Source organism: Phyllobates terribilis, unplaced genomic scaffold (assembly GCF_046119375.1).
Source record: "Phyllobates terribilis strain yellow unplaced genomic scaffold, ASM4611937v1 Scaffold_13__5_contigs__length_258822181, whole genome shotgun sequence".
NCBI classification, from domain to species: Eukaryota; Metazoa; Chordata; class Amphibia; order Anura; family Dendrobatidae; genus Phyllobates; species Phyllobates terribilis.
In genome coordinates, this window is record NW_027362773.1 from 97,874,155 (window position 1) to 97,895,292 (window position 21,138).

The 21,138-nt window shown below is 43.5% G+C and overlaps 1 protein-coding gene across 2 annotated transcripts in view; it reads right to left on the minus strand.

Annotated features, from left to right (window-relative positions):
- Nucleotides 1-7,158: 7,158 nt before the first annotated feature.
- Nucleotides 7,159-21,138, minus strand: part of BMAL1 (basic helix-loop-helix ARNT like 1) — a 53,548-nt gene continuing 39,568 nt past the window's right edge. For both annotated transcript variants that reach the window (XM_073658253.1, XM_073658254.1), the window contains 11 exons: nt 18,782-18,874; nt 17,934-18,051; nt 16,729-16,878; nt 15,090-15,336; nt 14,827-14,933; nt 14,091-14,241; nt 13,009-13,097; nt 12,684-12,792; nt 11,500-11,593; nt 11,096-11,198; nt 7,159-7,741 (listed from right to left, as the gene is read on the minus strand). In XM_073658253.1, coding sequence (XP_073514354.1) covers nt 7,581-7,741; nt 11,096-11,198; nt 11,500-11,593; nt 12,684-12,792; nt 13,009-13,097; nt 14,091-14,241; nt 14,827-14,933; nt 15,090-15,336; nt 16,729-16,878; nt 17,934-18,051; nt 18,782-18,874 — 1,422 coding nt within the window. In that variant the 3' untranslated portion in view covers nt 7,159-7,580. The remainder of the gene's footprint in view (nt 7,742-11,095; nt 11,199-11,499; nt 11,594-12,683; nt 12,793-13,008; nt 13,098-14,090; nt 14,242-14,826; nt 14,934-15,089; nt 15,337-16,728; nt 16,879-17,933; nt 18,052-18,781; nt 18,875-21,138) is intronic.

Consider the following 21,138-nt stretch of genomic DNA (forward strand, 5'->3'; position numbering starts at 1 on the left):
GGGAGGATTTTAACACTTCATTCACTTGAACAGGAGATTGTTGCAGAATATGCATGGCAAGTGTCTGCCATGTATAGAATTTATGGCATAGAAAATAGTCTGTGTATGAAAAGTATTCAGTACTGTAAGATACAATGCCAAGTTTCCTTTATATCTAAATATCCAAAATGGTGATTGAAGCAAATAATGAATTGCGGCACTTTGATTACATTCGTATTAGTGGTGCTGTGAACTGCTTTCCACAGTCATGAGCTGCAATGGTTTGACTAATGAAATAGTGGATCATAGGGGTTTTATCTGGGGAGCATGGCTCCTGAGAACAGTGCAATCCTCTGCTGTGGCACTGGCAGAAATTGCAAACGGATGGAGCAGAGGATGCTCGACCACCACTGCATTTGAGCGATCATATCACCAGCTATTTATGGGTGATTAATAATTTTTAATGCCATTTATTCCATGGCATTTTACATGTGAAAAGGGGTATACATAAAAACAAGTACAATAATAGACAAACTGGAACAGGATGAGAGGACCCTGCCCAAGAGGGCTCACAGTCTACAAGGGATGGGTAGAGCTGGTCATACATCGTATGGTGGAACGATTGTTACTGTAGGTTGTAGGCTTGTCGGAAGAGGTTGGTCTTCAGGTTCCTTTTGAAGGTTTCCACGGTAGGCGAGAGACTGATAGGGTAGAGATAAGAGGGGAGTAGAGAAGAAGATCTTGTGAGGATCGGAGGTTGCGTGCGGGTATGTACCGGGAGACTAGGTCACAGATGTATGGAGGAGACAGGTTGTGGATGGCTTTGTATGCCATGGTTAGGGTTTTGAACTGGAGTCTCTGGGCAATGGGGAGCAGCGGGGGGACAGATTGGAGGGGTGTTAGAAGGGAGGCCACAGAGCAGGAGGTTGCAGTAGTTGAGATGGGAGATGAGGGCATGAACTAGGGTTTTTGCAGATTCTTGATTTTAACCCCTTTCTGACACTGTCAGTAATAGTACATCTCTGTACCCTGGGCCTTATAGACCAGGGATGTACTATTACACAAGGTGATTGCCGCCGGGTGTCAGCTGATTCTCACAGCTGACACCGGGTACTATGTGCCAGGAGCGGTCCCACACCGCTACCGGCACATTAACCCCTGAAATGCTGCAGTCTAAGTCAATCACAGCATTTATGGGGCAGGCAGAGGTAGAAGCGCACCTCTTACCTTGAATCTGAGACCCCACGCTGTGTGCATGGAGTCCTGATGTCGTCATGACGACATTCGGGTCACCAGGCATCAAGAAGTTAGATTGTGCATTGCGCACGATTGACCTAACTTTGCTATGCAGCCTGTCAGCCCTGCAGACACGAGATGCTGCTGCTGCATCTCTATGCTTATGCAAGCTATCAGCCTGCAAAAAAATGAAAGGACAAAGTGAAAAACTGTCAAAGTGAAAAAAAATTAATTGTAAAACTTTAGCCCCTTTATCCCCGGGGTGGTTTGCACGTTAATGACCGGGCCAATTTTTACAATTCTGACCACTGTCACTTTGAGGTAATTACTCTGGAACGCTTCAACGGATGCCCCTGATTCTGAGATTGTTTTTTCGTGACATATTTTACTTCATGATAGTGGTAAAATTTCTTCGATATCGCTTGCGTTTGTGAAAAAAAATAGAAATTTGGCGAAAATCTTGAAAGTTTCGCAATTTTCAAAATTTTAATTTTTATGTCCTTAAATCAGAGATATGTCACACAATAGTTAACATTTTCCAAATGTCTACTTTATATCCGCACAATTTTGGAACCAAATTTTTTTTTTAGTAGGGAGCTATAAGGGTTAAGAGATGACCAGCAATTTATCATTTTTCCTACAAAACCATTTTTTAGGGACCACATCACATTTGAAGCCACTTTGAGGGGTCTTTATGACAGAAAATACCCAAAAGTGACACCATTCTAAAAAGTGCACCCCTCAAGGTGCTCAAAACCACATTCAAGAACTTTATTAACCCTTCAGGTGCTTCACACCAATTAATTGAACGTGAAAGGAAAAAATTAACATTTAACTTTTTTCACATGTTTAGACCCAATTTTATTTTCTCAGGGGTAACCGGAAAAAATGGACCCCAAAATTTGTTGTGCAATTTCCCCTGAGCACACAGATACCCCATATGTGGGGGAAAACCACTGTTTGGGCGCATGGCAGAGCTCGGAAGAGAAGGAGCGCCATTTGACTTTTGAATGTAAAATTTGCTTGAATACTTAGCGGATGTGCCTAAACAGTGGAAAAACCCCACAAGTGACACCATTTTGGAAACTAGACCCCTCAGGGAACTTATCTAGATGTGCGGTGAGCACCTTGAACCCCCAGGTGCTTCACAGGAGTTTAGAACATTGAACCTTAAAAATAACATTTTCACATTTTCATAAGGGTAACAGAAGAAATTGCACCATGCAGTTTGTTGTGCAATTTCTCCTGAATAAGCAGATACCCCATATGTGGGGGAAAACCACCGTTTGGGCGTACGGCAGGGTTCGGAAGGGAAGGAGCGCCATTTGACTTTTTGAATGTAAAAATTTACTTGAATACTTAGCGGATGTGCCTAAACCCCACAAGTGACACCATTTTGGAAACTAGGCTCCTCAGGGAACTTATCTAGATGTGTGTTGAGCACCCTGAACCCCCAAGTGCTTTGCAGAAGTTTATAAACATGGAGCCGTGAAAATAAAAAAAAAAATCAAACTCTTTCCACAAAAAATGTTTTAGCCCCAATTTTTATTTTCACAAGGGTAAGAGGAGAAAATGGACCCCAAAAACTGTTGTGCCATTTCTGAGTACCCCATATGTGGGGAAAATAGTGTTTGGGCGCACGGCAGAGTTCAGAAGGGAAGGAGCACTGTGTGACTTTGAACGCAAAATTGGCTGGAATTGAGAGCCGACGCTATGTCGCGTTTGGAGAGCCCCTGATGTGCCTAAACAGTGGAACCCCCCCCCCCACACACACACACAAGTGACCCCATTTTGGAAACCACCCCTCAAGGATTTTATCAAGGGGTATAGTGAACATTTTGAATCCAGAGGGTATTACACAGAATTTGATAACATTAGGTCATCATATTGAATAAGTTGTCATTAGTCTTGAGCACAAGTGCTCGCTACTTGAGTTTGCATCGGGTACTCAGTTATGCACCATGTATCACGGGTGCTCGCGTGACATGCTCTAGTCCCCGCCTGCATATTTCATGGTTATTAGACACCCAAAAAAAAACATGCGGGGATCGCTCGTGCATGGCAGGCAATCCCCGCAAGTTTTTTTGGGCCACGAAGCCTATGGGGCGGAGACTCTAGCATGTCACTTGAGCACCCGCGATACTCCGCATTCCTGAGTGCCCAATGCAAACTCAAGTAGCGAGCACTTGTGCTCAACACTAGTCGCCATGTCGTGTTTTTTTTTTTTTTTTTTACTTTTGAAAAAAAAAAACAACCCCATCACAACCTTAACCCTAGAGTTTATTTTTTACGCCGTTCCTCGTGCGGTATAAGTGATTAGACTACTTTATTCTTCGGGTCGGTTCAATTACAGCGATACAGATGACTTCTGTTTTGTTCATGTTAAGTTTTAGAAATCTAGCAGAGACGAAGGATGAAATAGCTGTCAGACATTGTGGGATTCTGGTTAGTAAGGAGGCGATATCGGGTCCAGAGGTAGATCTGTGTGTCTTCAGTATAGAGGTAATACTGGAAGTCATGGGACTAAGCTGTCCTAGGCCAAAGGTGTAAATGGAGAAGAGCAGGGGTCCTAGGACTGAGCCTTGCAGGACACCGACCGACCGAGGGCGATATGAGGAGGTGTGAGAGTGATGCCAAGAGAGGAGTCTGTAGTAAGAGGGAATGGTCCACTGGGTCAAAAGCACATGCAGGTCCAGGAGGAGGAAGACAGTGTTGCTTGGATTTGGCAGTTAGAAGGGCATTGGTGAATTTAGGCAGGGCAGTGTCAGTGACCCTGATATGGTCAGAAGCCAGATTGTAAGCTATCCAAGAGGAAGGAGAGGTGGGAGGTTAGTTCAAGATGGATGTGTTCCATTAGTTTTGAGGCATAGGGGAGAAATTATATGGGGCGATAGCTAGATACAGAGGATGGGTCAAGGGAAGGCTTTTTAAAAATGGGTGTGATTGAGGCATTTTAAAGCATGAGCGGAAGACACCAGTTGTTAGCGAGGTTGGGGTAAAGACTGAGGTTTGGGATGAGGTAGGACTGGATTGGTTTGGTCGAGTGCACAAGTGAAAGAGTAGAATGGAAAGTTGATCATCTGAAATGGAGAAGTTGGTTTTGGAGGAGGGCTGAGTAATGAGGAGGGGCTGTGGGAGTTGTAGGCCAAATCTTTATCGATTTCTGCTTGAAGAATGGGGCAAAAGTCTTCAGCTGGTTTGATTTAGAATTAGGGTTGTAAGACAGGGAGGATATGAGAGCTAAGTGTATCTGCTTTACTGCAGTGAGTGTGGACTTGAAAGTGGTGAGGGACTATTTGAATGTGATGAAGTGTTTGTTGGAGTGGGACCTTTTCCATCTCCGCTCACCAACCCTGGAGGCCCCTCACAGTTCTTTAGGTTGGTGTGCCAGGCTTGCCTATTGATTGTGTGAGCTTTGGTATGTTTGAGAAGGCGACTGATTTGAGAGCTGCAGCTATTGTGGTGTTGTATAAAGCAGCATCTGCATCGTGAAAGGAACTTGTCTGTAAGAGGGAGAAGGGATTCAGAGTGAGTGTAGATTGAAGTGTTTAAGATTTCTGTGAGGGTGTGCAGGTTTGTGGAGTGGGGATTGAGGAGAGGGAAAAGAATGGAAGTAAGTTGCGATCAGAAAGAGGGAAAGGTTAGATAGGGAACAGATGATTGAAGATTAGGTCCAGCGTGTGGCCATCTTTGAGTGGCTGCGGCAGATCATTGAGCAAGGCCGAAGGAGGAAGTGAGAGATAGAAGCTTAGAGGGAAGTGTCGATGGGGAATGTTGAAATCAACCATGATAGTGGGGATGTCAGTGGAAAGGAAATGAAGTCAGGTGGTGGCTGGGGGGCAGTAGATATGCACACAGTGCACCTCAAAAGAAGGGAGGGTGGTAGTGGAATTGGGGTGAATGGAGCAGTTATCTGACAGGAGAAAACAAACTTCTACGCCATGCTTGCTGCTGGGGTGGGGTGGGGATGTGAGATTGAATCTGCCATAAGAAAGGGCAGCTGGAGAGGCTGTGTTGGAGGGGTTGAGCTAGCTTTCAGTGATGCAGAGGAAGGAAAGTTTGTTACTACTGTAAAGATCATGGATGTAGGAAAGATTGTTGCAGACGGAGCAAGCGTTCCATAGAGCTCCTGTTAGTAGGTTTGGGAAAGCGGGGACTTGGCGCATGGTTTATAAGGATAGCGAGGTTGTGTAAAATTGTGATAGACCATAGATGAGAGGTAGAAGTGACTGGTGAGGACCAGGATTTGGAGAGATATTGCTGGCAGTGGGTAAGAGCAGAGAAAGTATTATTAGGTCAGAGCAGGAGAGAGCATAAGGTGGCTGTGTTTGGAGACACAGGATGGTATGTTGAGGAACAGTTCTGAGGAGGAGGGGAGATTATCAATTCACTAGGGATTGGGGGGGGGGGCTGGATTGTAAAAAATGAAAAATTATAGGGGTGAGTGAAAACAAAACATTGTTTACAGTAAGTATTCAGTTACCTTCAGCTCCAATTCATATTTGTATACTTCCCTTTAATCGTTTTCTGATATTTAAAAAGTGAGGTGGGGGAGGGTTTATCTTCTACATTTGGCATATCTACATGTGTATGTTTAGTCTCCATTGTGCACTCCTGTAAGTGAAGCGGTGGCACTGTAGGCATGACTGTCGATTTGTACGAGTCCTAAAAATTAATGAGTACGATGCAGAAATGTCATGAGTGAGTATCACACACTGCTGCAACTAGTGAAAAGGATTGAACTGTAGTTCCAGGCACAACCACAACTATATGGATGGCGTGGTGCTGAGGTACAGGTGCGTCTCACTAAATTAGAAGATCATCAAAAAGTTAAATTTATTTTAGTTCGATACAAAAAGTGAAACTCATTATATAGAGTCATTACAGAGTGATCCATTTCAAGTGTTTATTTCGGTTAATGTTAATGATTATGGCTTACAGCCAATGAAAACACAAAAGCCATTATCTCAGTAAATTAAAATAATTAACAAACCCCTGCAAAGGCTTCCTAAGCATTTAGAAAGGTCCCTTCGTCTGTTTCAGTAGGTTCCACAATCATGGGGAAGACTGCTGACTTGACAGGTGTCCAGAAGGGAGTCATTGACACATTCCACAAGGTCCCAGAGTCTGGAGGAAGAGTGGAGAGGCCACAATCCAAATGCTTGAGGTCTAGTGTGAAGTTTACACAATCAGTGATGGTTTGGGGAGCCATGTCATCTGCTGGTGTAGGTCCACTGTGTTTTATCAAGACCAAAGTCAGCGCAGCCGTCTACCAGGAGATTTTAGAGCACTTCATGCTTCCCTCTACTGACAAGCTTTTTGGAGATGGAAATGTCATTCTCCAGCAGGACTTGGCCCCTGTCCACACTGCCAAAAGTACCAATACCTGGTTTACACAACAGTATCACTGTGCTTGATTGGCCAGAAAACTCGCCTGGCCTTGTCAGGAGGAAGATGAGACACCGGACCCAACAATGCAGACGATCTGACGGCTAATATCAAAGCCACTTGGGCTTCTATAACTCCTCAGCAGTGCCACAGGCTGATCGCCTCCATGCCTCCATGCCACATTGCCGCATTGATGCAGAAGGAGCATACATCTCAGTAGGCCAACAATATGGATTTTAAAAACATTTTTTCATGCTGTTATAAAGTATTCTAATTTACTGAGATAATGACTTGTGTTTTTTATCAGCTGTAAGCCTTAATGTTGATGATTAACAGAAATAAACACTTGAAATATATATTAGATCACTGTTTGTAATGACTCTATATAATATGAGTTTCACTTTTTGTATTGAAGAACTGAAATAAGTGAACTTTTTGATGATATTCTAAATTTAGTGAGAAGCACCTGTATATTCCAGGATCCCCTGCAATCAGTATTAAACCCCCCCCCCCCCCCTCTCCCTGTAAATCCTCTGAAGCAAATGTTGACATCGGTTATAGAACAATTAAACAATTTATTTAAAAAATATTTAACTATTACACTGTACCATGTATAGCAAAGGATTCTTACAATAAAACATCTTTTATACAAGTAAATATAAGAAATATCCATACAGGGGAGCTCTGCAGTGTGTACACCATACATCTGAAATGACGTGATTTGCTGACAATGATTTTACAAAAAAAGATATATATATAAATTTTCAAAATATACAATTAATGCGAAGCTTATACAGCACGAGCTGGATCACTGGAGCGGGATCTAACACAGTGGACAGCGAGCTGATATGGCTTGATAACATACAAGTGATCTTGGGGGTCCGGTTTACCTCTTACTGCCAGACATGGGCTGCAGTATTTGAATCCCCCCATAAATGCACTTTGATGCTGTGGGAGTGGAGGAGATCTAGTCCTATTCACAATGGCCAGGGTAAGTCACTGAAGTCTACTGGACCCCCGAGACCTGCATCTGCTTCCAGGAGACTCATGATGACTGCCATGGCGGCTTCGTCATTGGAGGGACTGCTCGATCCATGGTCCGTTTCTATCATATCGATCCCCATTTGGGAGTTTTCACCTGCAAAGAGTAGAAAGAGGTAAAGAAAATGTGACCAAACCTTTATCTTCCACATCCAGTAAACTTCCCATGAGGAGCAAGAGATGGGGCTTAGGTGTCAAAGAACCAGGCCACCACAACAGAAGAAACCATGTATTTTTACCATTTTTCTTCACTGTATTCACAGCCCTGTGTATTATCACATAATTGCTGCTGGGTTTGGCATTTGTTAGTTACAGGGTAAAATGGCTGTAAGTTATAGCTAAAGCACTCACAATTTCAGGGAGGTGGCGGAAAGAGAAAAAGTGGTATTCCCATCTCCAAAATCCTATCCCAATATGTAGTAGGAGCATTAATAATATTAGCAAATACCTTCAATTAGAAATTAGTATGGTTCTCCTGATTCACTGTGTTGCTTTACCCTATTGTGCAGGGCATTGCAGTAGCTTAGGTATCCATAGTTATGACCACCACTAATAGTGACAGTTAACAACTAAGCTACTGCAATACCTGCTCCTGGGGTAAGTAATATAGCGAATCAGGAGAACTATACTACATTTCTAATTGGAGGTATTTGCTAATATTAATACACCTACTACATATTGGGATAGGATCTTGGACATGCAGGGCAATCATTAACTATTTGTTTTTTTTTTTTTAAAGTAAATGGGGCAGAAGGTTTTTGCCACCTAACCTGAGAGCAGCATACTGTAGAGATTGAGACCCTGATTCCAGCAATGTGTCTTTTACAGGGCTGCTTGCTGTAGTTTTGATAAATCACTTTTATTGGTAATAGATACCGTATTTTTCGGACTATAAGACGCACCTAGGTTTTAGAGGAGGAAAAAAAAATGTAAGCAAAAAATGTGGTCATGATGCACTTAAGGGGGAGGGGGGGGGGGGGTCTTCTGCTGACACTGGTATAGGGGTAATGTCCCCCAATTCTGACAATATCCCTCATCCTGGTATATATGCCCCCCCCCCTTCCTTTTATACGTTGTCCCCATCCCCATCCTGGTATGCATGGCACCCCTCACCCCTATCCTGGTATGCATAGCACCCCTCATCCCCATCCTGGTATGCATGGCACCCCTCATCCCCATCCTGGTATGTATGGTCCCCCTAATCCCTATCCTAGTATGCATGGTCCCCCTAATCCCCATCATGCTGCACATAAAAAAAATAAACACTCCTACTCACCTCTCTTCTCTCCTCCAGCGCTGCGTCCGGTCTGCCTGCACTGATCTCTCCATGTGAGCCGCGCATGACGTCACTGCCATGCGCGGCTCACAAGAAGAGATCAGCTGCCGGAAGTCACTGCTCCCCATGCCGGGACTGTGTGCACGGGGACCAGTGACTTCACTCTCCTTCATAGCCGGCACACAGCGGAGCCGCGCTGCGGCTCCTGCTGCTGCCGGCTATCGCGTGTGCCCGCTCATTAAAGGGCATGAATATTCACCCCCTCCCCACGCCCATGGGCATGGAGAGAGGTTGAATATTCATACCCTTTAACAGCGGGCACAGGAGATTCCGGCAGCAGCAGGAGCCGCAGCGCAGCTACACTGCTGCTATTAAGGAGCATGAATATTCAGTGCTAGCAGCGGGGACAGTGTAGGCTGCAGCGGGCGGCTGCTGCCTCCTGTGTCCCGCTCCTCCACACTATCTATATACACCCCCCCCCCCCAACATTTGGACTACAACAAGCACCCCCCCCCCCATTTTCCTCCAAAATTTGAGGAAAAAAGTGTGTCTTATAGTCCGAAAAATACAGTAATCACTACAGGACTAGTAAACCAGTTGCCATGTTGTCCAACCCTGCCCCGCCAACACTGATTGGCAGCTTTCTGCCTATTAGTGGTGGGGGCGGAGTTATACACCGCACCGCATTCAGAGCTCTGCTAGATCTACAGCAGAGAAAACGGATTTTCTCAAAACTAAACCAAGTAACCCAGTAAGTGACATCACTGGAATCAAGAACACTGCTACATCAAGAACACTGCTACAACACTACATCATGCTACTCAGATGGGATAGCAAAACAATGACAAATTCCCTTAAAATTTTATTGTCTAGCACAGTTCACTCCCACATCTGGAAGGTGAACGGATCATCTACAAATACCAACCACAACACACGCAAGATCAGGTTTCTGTCCTATTCAAATGACGTTTGAGAAGTGCACATTACCTGCCGATCTAGCGTGTGTTGCGGTGCAACATCAGCACCGATCACCTCCAGATGCGAAAGTAAGCAGTGCTGGAGAACCCCTTTAAAAACTGTAGTTGAGAAATATGGTTTTACTGAATACTGTAGTCCAGGATGTTAAATGGACGCCGTAAGTGTTATGTGAACATGGCCCAACACAAGGATTTTACACTGGCCATTACTGTATAGAAACATTAATTCATTACCTGCTGCTGAACACATCTCCTCTGTGTGCACATGGCTTTATACTTCTCACTTTTTATTTTAAAGAGGTCGTCTACCGTTTTAATATGTTGAGGATGTCTTAATGGCACTAATGTATAAGTATTATAGGTTCTGCTCCTGCGCTTGTTGGTGCAGCTTTACTCTGTTATTAAAACGGCTTCACATGGAGCCACAAAATCATGTACACAAGGTTGAATTTACACTACACAATTCTGGCTGTTATTCTCCCTTTGTCAGCAAAAAATGACAGTTCAAACCAAGCACAGGCGCTTAGTGCACCCTTGGCGTGACCAAACAGTTCAGTGCACCTTTAAACCTGCTTGTTTTCCTTCTCTGGTTCCTGTACAGCTAGAGCTGTCAATCAAAAAAAAAAAAAAAAAAAAGATGGAACAAGTAGGTGGGAAAGTGCACCAAACTGCTTGGCCTCTCAAAAGGTACAAAGGGCACAGGTGCTTGGTTTGAACAGTCACTTTGTGCTGACACCCTTTAAACAACCGCTGATTGGAGGGGCACATTAGATACGCATAGGAGGTTGTCATTGTTCTCAGTAGCACATGTTTACAATGGACAATACGCTGCCATGAACGATAAATTTTAAGCCAGCTCAAAAATAATTTAAAACGAATGAGCATTTTGCTCGTTTGTCGAGTAATTGTCCGATTATCGGAAAAAAAAGCGTTAATATATAGCCTTTAACTTCTTGGTACAGTCAGAAAATGTTGACATCCATCAACATTATCTAGTTAATATACTTCGCTAACACTGGCCTCAAGTCAGAATGTAGATCCTGGCATGAACTAGAATTTGGCACAGACCAAATCGGTGCCAGTGTGAAGGAGAAGTAAAGTCTGGATATTGTGGTAAGTTACACTCCCACACAACTTCTCCTGCAGAAAATATATATTCCCCCCCACCCCCACCCCCTATATCATCCCACTCCCTTACCGAGCATTGAGGAATTGTCAGAGTATGGGAAGCCAGAGTTATCTTGCAGCTGTCCTGTGCCTAATCCAGAGATTGGCAGGTCCATGGTGCCACCATTCATAATCTATAGAAGAAAAAATATATAAAATGTTTAGAGAGATAGAGATATATAATATATTTATTTATTGTAATATAATATATACACATACAACATAATGCTCAGTGGAAATGAGTCTAAGGTGCCTGCAAGTAAGGAGTTGTGGAATCGGGGCACAATTTTTTTTTATGGTATGAATAGTGCAATATTTTTTCATGGAGTCCCCAATTACTTTGTTGCAGATGCTGCCATTTTTTGGTGAGAATCTATATGAAAAGCTACAAAGGTATACCACGCCAGTGCCACACAGACCACCTGGTAAAGTTACCTTTTTACCCCCAGGGGATGATGCGTCAGGAGGGGGAGTGCTGGTGATGTTAAGTGGACTTGACCCACAGCTCGATGGTGAAGACCCTCTTATTCTGTGCAAAAAAAACAAAAAATTATCACCAAATGAGACAACTTTGGTATATGCCATGCACAGTGGTCAATACAAGACATTGTATGTGGCTCAATACTATTATTACACACACACACACGACTTCATTAATCTGGAGCATTGTGCCCCATGCTAGAAATATTACTCCAGGCTGAGACTGGAATGAGGTTTCTGGCATAAGGAATGCCAGGTCTAATCATGAATTAGACAAGATATGGCATCGTGCCTGTCTCGCACATCTCTGGAGCTGTGAAAAACTGGCATGACAATGCCAAAAGTCACAAAATTTTGCCCCAACTGAGTTTTTACACCACTGTGTGGCCGTAAAAGTTCGATGAATCAGGGCCAAAGTTTCTAACACACACACACACATGGAGAAGGCATAAGCCCTTTGTCTATGTGGTCCACATTTTTTCTCCCCATCCCTGCATCACAATCTGTACTTCCTTTCTATGTGGTGCATTTGCTTTCCTGCAGTTTAGCGTTCCCTTTGCTTCTCTTCAGCCTCCATCTTGTTTTCCAGATTTTACCGTTTTTTATTCTTCTAGGTTCTGCTTTAAATCCCATGATATATCATATGGGCAGTGAGAGGCAGTATCTTCTCTGCCTGTTAATGTAACACTGTGATTATAAAGATCACAGTTCATTCTCCTGAATATCTGCTATGTTCCCTTAAACAAGATAGGATTATAACTTCGTGACAGGAGCTGTGCAGTCATAATCAGTGACTATGATAGTAATTTCTGTCCAACCCCGTAGAGGAGAATTTCAGTGGTAATGTCCATGCAATTTCATCATACAGGCAGTTTTGGTGCATTGTATGGTGACCTCCTCCTGAAAATAACATGAAGGCATGCAACTCTCAGGGTGGGGACTGTTAATCAGGTTTTCATGTGCACTGACTATCCCAGGAGAAGAAAGAAGGAAAAAAAAAAATTCTATAATTTTCAGAAAAATAGGAACAACTAAATACGGTCAGACTAGTTGAATAATATATACTGGGGACTAATTACATTGACAAAGATGTAAAAATATGTAAACACACACACACTCTGTCACTAATGGCCACTCACCTGTGAATCTCCATGATTTCTTCAGCAATCATTCTGCCAATCTTCCCGGCTCCAGCTCTGGTCCCACCAGGAATGCCAGGCACTGTTGGATGGGTTCTCTTTGCACCACCTGATAATATAAAAAGGATATAAACCTCACAAATTACTCCAACCATTTTTTTGGCCACCTACCAGGAATAAAATGTGGATTTTGCCACAGTACTGTTTGAATAGCGCAGGGTTCGATTTGCACCAGATTGATGTCATTTTAGGTCACTGACCAGAAATCTTAGATGGGGAGGAGAAGATATTTATAGGGGCCAGAAGAGACGTGTTCTAGACTGACCTTCTCCAGACTGCAGGACGCTGTCCATGCTGGGCGGAGAGGATGCCAAATGTGAAAAGGCCGAGTCTCCACTCTCTAAGATGTTTGCTCTGCAAGAAAACAAACACCGTTCATAAACTCACATACATGCATCATAGCCGAGCTCCACACAGTAACCAGCTCCCATCTGTTCATCTCCCCATAATGTTACATAATAACAAGGAATCCATTAGGTTTATTTATAAAAAAAAAAACTCCCAGGTAACAAGTCACAGACGTTGGAGCAGATGTATAAAGAAAGTGAGGGGAATTTGTTGAGGCCTATACTCCACTTTTTTTTCTTTTTGAGTAATAGAAAAGCAGCATATTTTTGTGGGTGCTGTTTTTTTTTGCAATACTTTATCCCCCCTCCCCTTCCTTCATTCCCTATGCTTATAGCTACAGGAAATTTATTTCTCAGCATATATACTTGGCTTATTTACAACTGTCTATTTGGAAGACATGAAACTATTACAATTTTTAGCTCATTTGGACTTGGTGGTAGATCCTGTGTCAGGTGCGGATGCATAGGGCATAGACAGCAGTTGTGGACTGTGGTCAACCACTTATATGCTGGTGTCAATCTGACAGCAGCATATAAGCGGTGTGATCTGGATCAGGAGTCCGTTAGGAGGCCTATCAGTCTCTTCGATAAAATTTTGGTTTGTGAGGGAACTACTGAAGGCCCCCCCACGGCTGCCATCGTTGTACACCTATGAAGCCATCCACAAGCTGTGGCTGGGCTTCAGTGGAGACTCTTAATATAATTTCATGTATTTCAATATTATAGTCAAGAGATCAAATTATAAAGTAAAAACAAAAATGGAGAGTCTTTAAAAAGATTACATAAAAAATATAGAACTTTAAACCCCTCCCTTTTCCCAATACAAAAATATTAAGAATAAAAAAAAAAAAAAAAAAAAAAAAAAAAAAAAAAGCAAAATTTAAATTAAATATTTAATTTTCACATCTGCAAAAAGTCCAATCAACCAAAATAAGATTTATTCTGTACGGTAAGACATGGTTCAAAACTGATGTATGACTCAGAGTTTAGAATAACTTACGATACAACGGTGTTGGTAGAAACAATATATTCCACTTCTTTGGTCCAAGGGTTCATGAAACTGAACCAACGACTCTTCAGGGTGATGAAGGAGCCATCTTTGATTTTAAACTTATAACAATTTGTTGTAATTTTTTCTCTATTCTGTAATACTGGAAGGAAAGGAAAAAATATTGTGAATAATTGCTGAATCTCTGCTGTGAGAAAGAAATACACCAGTGACGTCACATTGTGAGACTGGGTCTGGTAACAATTGCAGTCTCCACCACTAGAGGGCACAATAATCATCTAAATAAAACTACAAATATGAGAAAAAAAATCCTGGGTCTTAATATAGTGATAACCTTAGGATCAGCATCATATCTGTGGGGGGTCTTACATCTGCACCACCGACGATCAGTTGTTATTACCTCTAGCCACGGCTATTGCCGGGTACTGCAGATCAGCTCCTATTTAATCGATAGGTCATCAATACCATAAAGGTCACAAGACCCCTTTAACAATTTACCCTCACAATGTTTTTTTCCATTTTCAACCCAAAAAGAGGAACCAGGCATTCTGTATTTTATAGGTACACACACATATTACATACATGTGTGCACACAAAATATAAAATATATACATATATGTATATACAGACCTGTGCAAAAGTTTGACAGTTATGGGGAGAAAAAAAAAACAAAAAACCTGCAAATGTAGTCATGTTTTCCTAATCCTGTATTGTAACCCTGGCCTACCTTGTCTATGGCACTCTGCAAGATTTCCAATGTCGTCTTGATGGAAATACTCGTAACACGACGTCCCTAAAAGTTCTTGTGGTAGGTACCCTAAAATGGCGGTGGCTCTGCAATGCAAAAAGAACGGTTATTAAAATGCTGAACCGCAGAATTATTATACATCTTGTGTCTTCTCTGGCTTTGCGAGGTTCCGCAAAAAAAAAAAAAAAGAAGTTTTGAGCTAACACTCCTCCTCCGCCACAATTATCCAGTGTAATTCTTACCTCTGGTCTACAAAAACGAATTTGCCGTCAATGGCGTGCCGCGAGACATACTCCGTGGATTTGACTCGGATCTCGCCGTTTGCAGGCTGCGGTACTATGTGCGGGTGTAAGCGTCCAATGGCAACAAGGCAGCTAAGATTACAGCCCTCGTTGTCAGGCTCGTTGTCCTCATCGAGGCCCATTTTTGTTGGTGGCCAGCTCTTTAAATATCCAGTGCTATGAATAGTGCAAAAACTTTTCCGGTCTCCTGCAAACCAAAAACAGTCCTAGTGAGAATCAATGCAGGGGCTAAAATGGTCCTGAAGGCTGAGGTGGGGGGTGGGAGCAAATCTGATCTATTACTGCAATCAGCATTGGGGATGGGCAACTGCTACTAGCCAGAAGCCCCATATCCAAAGACGAGGTGAATATTTATAATAGATCTTGTTGTAGGATTAATAAGATATAATAGAAAAGCATATCCTCTTTCAAAGCCAGCCCCACATGGTGCATTTTTTTTGGCCTGATTTAGTCATCAGACCAAGGATTGCACCATTCTTCTATTATATTCACGAAATTAAAAGATTTCCCAACTTGCTGACAGTGTCCCAAGACTAATGGCCCCGTCACACATAGCGACGCTACAACGATCCAGACAACGATACAACCTGTCAGGGATCGTTGCTGCGTCGCTATGTGGTCGCTGGTGAGCTGTCAAACAGGCAGGCTCACCAACGATCAGGGGAGCAGCGACATCGTGGAAAGAATCTTTCCACGATGTCCTGCTCCTGGTTAGCAGCCTGCTGAAGCAGGAGCAGGCTGGTAACCATGATAAACAGCGGGTTACTAGGGGCACACGCGCACCTAGTAACCCGTTGTTTATCATGGTTACCACTCTGCTACGGTGGGCAGGAGGTTACCGGTCACGGTAGCAGAGTGGTAACCATGATAAACAGCGGGTTACTAGGTGCGCGTGTGCCCCTAGTAACCCGCTGTTTATCATGGTTACCAGCCTGATCGCTGCTCTCGCTGGTCACACACAGCGATGTGTGCTGATCAGCGGGAGGGCAACGACCAAAAAATGGTCCAGGACACTTTGCAGCGATCAGCGACCTCACAGCAGGGGCCTGATCGCTGCAAAGTGTCACACATGGCGACATCGCTGGTGAGGTCGCTGTTGCGTCACAAAAACCGTGACTCAGCAGCGATCTCGCTAGCGATCTCGTTGTGTGTGACGGGGCCTTTAGTCTGAAGTCTCTGAAAGGGCAAAATTGTCAACTCAAATATAGAGGACTTAGAATAAATGATAAATGTGTGATGGGACCAACCACAAGAACTCCCATCTATCATGAGAATGGAGGCCGCAAAATCCCCGGTGTTAATGGAGCGGGGAGCAGTACTGAGCATGTGCGACCACTGCTGCAATCACTGTCTATAGGAGTGGTAGTCACACATGCTCACTGACAATCTATTAATACAGGGCGGCTTTCGTTTACATAGCAGCCATGCTGGACCAACAAGGTGAGGAGGACAGCATTATATTCCAACACCCACCCTTCAAAAAAAAAAAAAAAAAAATTAATTAATTAATTAATGATTATCACAAGAGTCAAGTTGCCAATTGTGGTACATGCTACCTACTCATCCCGGAGGCACTCACCTTTTTTCTTCGAGCAGTTAGATGGGAAATCTTTATCTTCTACTTTCACAGAGGGTCTGTTACACTTCATCCTGCAGAAAAATGAGCGCCTTGCTCCAGAGCACAGCCGCGATGGTTCGGGGGTAATGTCAGTCTTGACCGGTAGACCGGCTAAATGAGATCAAAGACATAAGAAGTATATATGAGAGCTGATTCAGGAGTAATAAACATAGCACAGATAGTAAGTATCACATGCATGGATTGCCAGATCCTTTAGGGTGTGAGGGTTAGGTCTTTAGTTAATTTGGAAGTTTTGCCTGCCACAAAAAACAAAGTTTTGTAGCTGAGTGTGCAAAAGACGTATGGCCCAATTTGCACCTGTTTTTTTATGTTAGGGTTTACAGAAGTTTTTGCCTGATTCATCATTAAAGACTTTGGAAAAGTTCAAAAAAAAAAAACCAAACAGTCCATTCCTGGTGTGATTTTATGTACGCCTGAAGTTTGAAAGCAATTTTTACACCATTTTAAATATTAACATGGGACATCCAGCACAAAAAGACCCATAACGGATTAAAAACAAAAATAAGGAGCATATTTGACTTTGCATAAAATTTATGAACAGTGTGTTTCATTAAAATAAATTTGGTGAGAAAACACCAACGAATACCACAAAGCAAAAAGAAGAAAAGCGGGAAAAAAAAAATAAAATTACAAGTGATGAATCCTCCCTTAGTCTTCAGGGATTGGGGGGGTGGTTGGGAGGCCCAATGGTCTCCATGCCATAAAAGACCACCACTGTGGCCTTAACAGCAGACTCTTCCCTTGTCAATCATGGATTAATCCACCTCGGTTCCCATGAAGAGCATGCAAAAGTTTGGGAATAGTGATGAGCGAGCGTGCTCGTAAATCGTGTTATCAGAGCATGCTCGGGTGTTATCCAGGTATCTTGGGCGTGCTCGAGGAATAAGCCACGAGAGACTCTGAACAATCAGACAGCGGCCACAGATGCAGGTATTGTTTGTTTGGAAATCCCCGCATGTGTAGTGGCTGTCTAACAGCTACAAATCATACAGCTGAAGGGACTTGAACAGATTACTTGAGCACACCAAAGATACCCGGATAACACCCGAGCATGCTCAGATAACACGATTTCTGAGCACGCTCGCTCATCACTATTTGGGAACCAAAAAGTGAAAATACATGTTTTCAACCAAGCTGAAACCTACTCTTTGCATCGATGAGCCTCTCTCGTGGGGCCGTGTCAGAGGATGACAACTGCTCCTTTACTTTGGCGATGTCTTTTGGATGAAGGTAATCAAATAGGCTTTGTCCAATCAGATCATTCTATAAATGGAAAAGATTCACATCAGTCACTGTACAGAGCTCTTCCTTCCTGGCAACATTAAAGGGTTTCTCCACTACCCTAACTCAGTTACTGTTTTTGCCATAAATGCCCAAGAATAATACCTCTAGAGAAGCCTGTGTACTTTTTCATGTTTTATGCCTTTCTGCTTCGTGGCTATTAACAGCCATCATTCCCTCTTCAGGATTCCCTGCTCCCTTCTGACTACACTTGGCATGAGCCCTTACACTGGCCTGCACATGTCCATCTATGGCACTTTGGCCACTAATTTTTTTTGCTTTTTTTTCCATGTGATCTAACCCTTTAAAGTACTGCAAAAATGCATTAGCATAAGCAACATTGTGGAAAATCTGCAGTAATTGCATGTGAAGGTTTTCTCCATTTGCACCTGCAATTTACTTGAGATCCATTGGCAACCAAGCCATTGTAAAGAGTGATCCCTATAGTGGTTTTGGAAGGGAATTTCTTTGAAATGAGTTGCTGCACATGAGCACATCTCCTAACCAAGTGGTCTACAGATTACTGCACAGCCGATTTCCTTACTCCGAGTAACAAGAACGCAATCTCAGACCCCATGTAATGGGCAGGAACCAACCCAACCATATGGATATGGAAAGCCTGGAGATTGCAATGTAAAGAGAAGAGCTGCACGTCTGTAGTAGGGGTGGACAGAGGTGGTACACGTTACAGAGGCCGATGATCTGCCCTTACCTGACTGTAATTAAGGATTTTAAAGACGGATTCTGATACAAACAGGATCTTCCCGCGGTCGCAGCCCACCACAAAGAGGAATCCGTCTGCTGCCTGTGAGAGAGGATGACAAGTATTAATACACACAATCAAACCCACTGAACATATACAACCAATGCTTCGGTCATACGGCATCATCCCACTGTGTGATGAGCCGACTTAAAGGGTTTAATTTAAATAAAACTTAAAGTGGATTTCCATGATTACGAGAAAATGGTTCACGAGAGTCAAGTGGATGCATAAAATAAGAACATCCAATCACTTGGCTGCTGCAAAGGACCCTGTTGACACCCTGTGATCGCTGCAGCCAGTCACTGACATCCATGGTCTGAGCCCATTGATTTGACTGCTGCAGACAAATGTTTACAGGACTTAAAAGACCGGCTGGGCATTGCAGCGGTTTAAGGCTGCGTGCCCACTATGCGTTTTTCAAGCATTTTTGCAGCGGAATTTCCACAGTGAAAACGCTTAAAAATGCTTGGTACTACGTGCTCCATGGTCCCCAATGATAATTAATTTTGCGGACACGCAGCGTAAGTGCCGCCATTGACTTGCATTGAATCGCTTAATATCTGTGTCAGCACATTTGCACACACGGATATTAAGCGTTTCAATGTGCGGATGGTACCCGGGTCTGGAGAAGAGGAGACTCTCCTCCAGACCCAGGTACCATGGTACCTGTAAAAAAAAAAAAAAAAAATAAATAAAGATTATACTTACCTTCCGATGTCCCCTGGCCTCCTCAGCGACGCGTCCGGTCTCTTGTACGGCTTGCGGTGGTGTGAAGGACCTGCGATGACGTCATGTAGTCATGTGACAGGTTACGCGACCGCTGACGTCGGCGGTCGAGTGACCCGTCAAATGAGTAAATGACGTCATCGCAGGTCCTTCACACCACCGCGACCGATGCAACAGATCAGACGGTGCGGAGAAAATACCGGGGGCCATCGGAAGGCAAGTATAATCTTTATTTAATTATTTATTTATTTTAACTATTACTTGGTCACACTATATAAATCCATGCCGGTTGCATGGATTTATATAGTGTGACCAAGTTGTCAAGCACTTTCCAAGTGATACTAAAATCGCTTGGAAAAGCGCTTGATAACCCGCATGCAGAAATGCTTGACAAACGCTTCTACCTGGCAGGAAAAAGGCATGTAAAATCCGCATGCGTTTTTTCCAGCCAGGGAGAAGCGGAAAAAATATGCAGCATTTCAGCATCGTGGGCACATAGCCTCAGCCAGATTTTCTCGCTCAAGCCCTCATCATATATTGATACGTTCTGCATCTTTCCAGTAGATCTTCTCAATTCTGAATCCTTCTCAAAATCTCAGCTTGCTGTCAGCGAATGGTAATTTCATACTTCTCATATGTGAGGGTGTGTTACAATTGTATTAGGTCCAAGTGAACCTCAGGTACAACTTTATTCACCCTCCCCAGGTCCAGTGCCGAGTCTCTAACGCTGCTACTTTTGACTGCTATAGGGTGCAACGCTGACGTCAACTCGGACAGAGAACTCAAGCACATTAATTGGCTGCAGCGCTATCAACACTGCAGACCAACAGATTCCGGAAGCTGCCGCTGAGACTCTGCGCTTTTTTCGCCCTCCCAGGTCAGAGGTGTTTGCTAAAAATGAGAATTTCTGAAACCAGAAAACCCCCTGAACACATCAGTGACACAAATCTCTGTCCAAGAAAGGTGTGATAGCCTGGTTACATCTAGCATTACAGTGTATTAAAACACCAAGTGTAAACCTGAATGTTAGTATTCATGGACAGCAAGGAGAGATGTTGAAAATAAAGAATTTGTATCATTATGTTAAGAGTTTTGCTGAACTGTTTCATTGACGTTTTTGACATAAATCACCTTTAATTCAGATAAAATGCATGTAGATGTCTGTACCAATGAGGCAGACGGGTGCACCAATGCTGAGGTTAGCGCTGGTTACACCCAGTGACTCACTGTTGCCAGCTGCCCAATGTTATATCATTTCCTTTCCATGATGGAAATGCCACGCACAAAGCAAATAACCTCTGTGTCCCAGCTCTGCGGCCGGGACCTGAGATCACACAGGTGGAGGCCTTTACCCCTGCGTCTGATGCGAGACGTCAGTGCTGGAGTGCAAGACGTCATACAGACCCACACCTCGCTGCCAACATGTTTTACTGGGCGACATTTTTGTCCTCTAAGGCAACATGTTCAGGCTCATTCTGTAGCAGAGGAGACGGCGAGCGCTGACGTCTTGTATCTGGTTATACCACAATGGGGAAATCCTTCAGTGAGGCGCTCTATGCTCACTGAAGTGGAGTCACATT